Source organism: Cicer arietinum, chromosome 6, assembly GCF_000331145.2.
Source record: "Cicer arietinum cultivar CDC Frontier isolate Library 1 chromosome 6, Cicar.CDCFrontier_v2.0, whole genome shotgun sequence".
NCBI lineage: Eukaryota > Viridiplantae > Streptophyta > Magnoliopsida > Fabales > Fabaceae > Cicer > Cicer arietinum.
In genome coordinates this window covers 25483115-25484146 of record NC_021165.2, presented here as the reverse complement: position 1 = coordinate 25484146, position 1032 = coordinate 25483115, and the positions used below count along the sequence as shown (strand labels likewise).

Sequence of the window (1032 nt, the reverse complement as noted above, 5' to 3'; positions counted from 1 at the left end):
GATTACGAGCGAGCACAACAGGCTCGACGTTTCATGATCTATGTTCATACCAAGATGATGATAGGTAAAAAAAAGTTTGAAGATTACTGTCATAATCTAAAAACTTCAACAATGTCATAAAGTTTGAATAATTTGTGTACTTTTTTCTTTGTAGTCGATGACGAATACATAATCATTGGATCTGCCAACATCAACCAAAGATCAATGGACGGTGCGAGGGACTCTGAGATAGCAATGGGAGCTTATCAGCCTTACCATTTGGCTACAAGACAGCCAGCACGAGGTCAAGTCCATGGTTTCCGCATGTCGTTATGGTACGAGCATCTCGGCATGCTTGATGAATCCTTCCTCCATCCAGAAAGCGAAGAATGTATCGATAAGGTGAATCAAATTGCTGACAAATATTGGGATCTCTATTCGAACGAGTCGCTCGAGCACGACCTTCCCGGCCACTTGCTTCGATATCCTGTCGGAGTTGCTAGTGAAGGAGATGTCACAGAGCTGCCTGGATTTGAATTCTTCCCTGACACCAAGGCTCGGATTCTCGGCGCCAAAGCTGATTACCTCCCTCCTATCCTCACTACTTAGTTTTTATACTTTGTTCACAATATTGTGACTGCTTACTTACATTAATCTTTGTTTTTTATTACTATTTGTGGTTTGAAGAGTAATAATCTTTTTTGTATTTTATATATATGTTGAGAGTACAATAATCTTAATATATAGTATGTAATGTATTTTTGGAATTGTTTTTAGCTTTCTGAAGATGGCAATGAGCCAAATACAGATTTTTGTGTTGTTAACTGCTATGACTTTAGCTGGTTTCTAATCAGTGTTTCTTATCTTTAATGTCATATGATTTAGTTTATTTGGGGGGATTTTTGGAAAATATTGATAGTTGAACAGAAGCAATGTTGTAGCACTCACACTTGTAATTGAAAGTGTATCTAGGAACACTTTAATTATATTTAATTTATTTATTTCTTCAAATTATTATTGACGTCAACATGTCAATTTTAGTGTCAGGATCTA

At 36.5% G+C, this 1032-nt stretch overlaps 1 protein-coding gene across 1 annotated transcript in view; it reads left to right on the top strand.

Annotated features, from left to right (window-relative positions):
- Nucleotides 1-803, top strand: part of LOC101501626 (phospholipase D alpha 1) — a 4491-nt gene extending 3688 nt beyond the window's left edge. The window contains exons 4-5 of the mRNA XM_027335339.2: nucleotides 1-64; nucleotides 155-803. Of these exons, the coding sequence (XP_027191140.1) occupies nucleotides 1-64; nucleotides 155-588 (498 nt within the window). The 3' untranslated portion in view covers nucleotides 589-803. The remainder of the gene's footprint in view (nucleotides 65-154) is intronic.
- Nucleotides 804-1032: the final 229 nt, after the last annotated feature.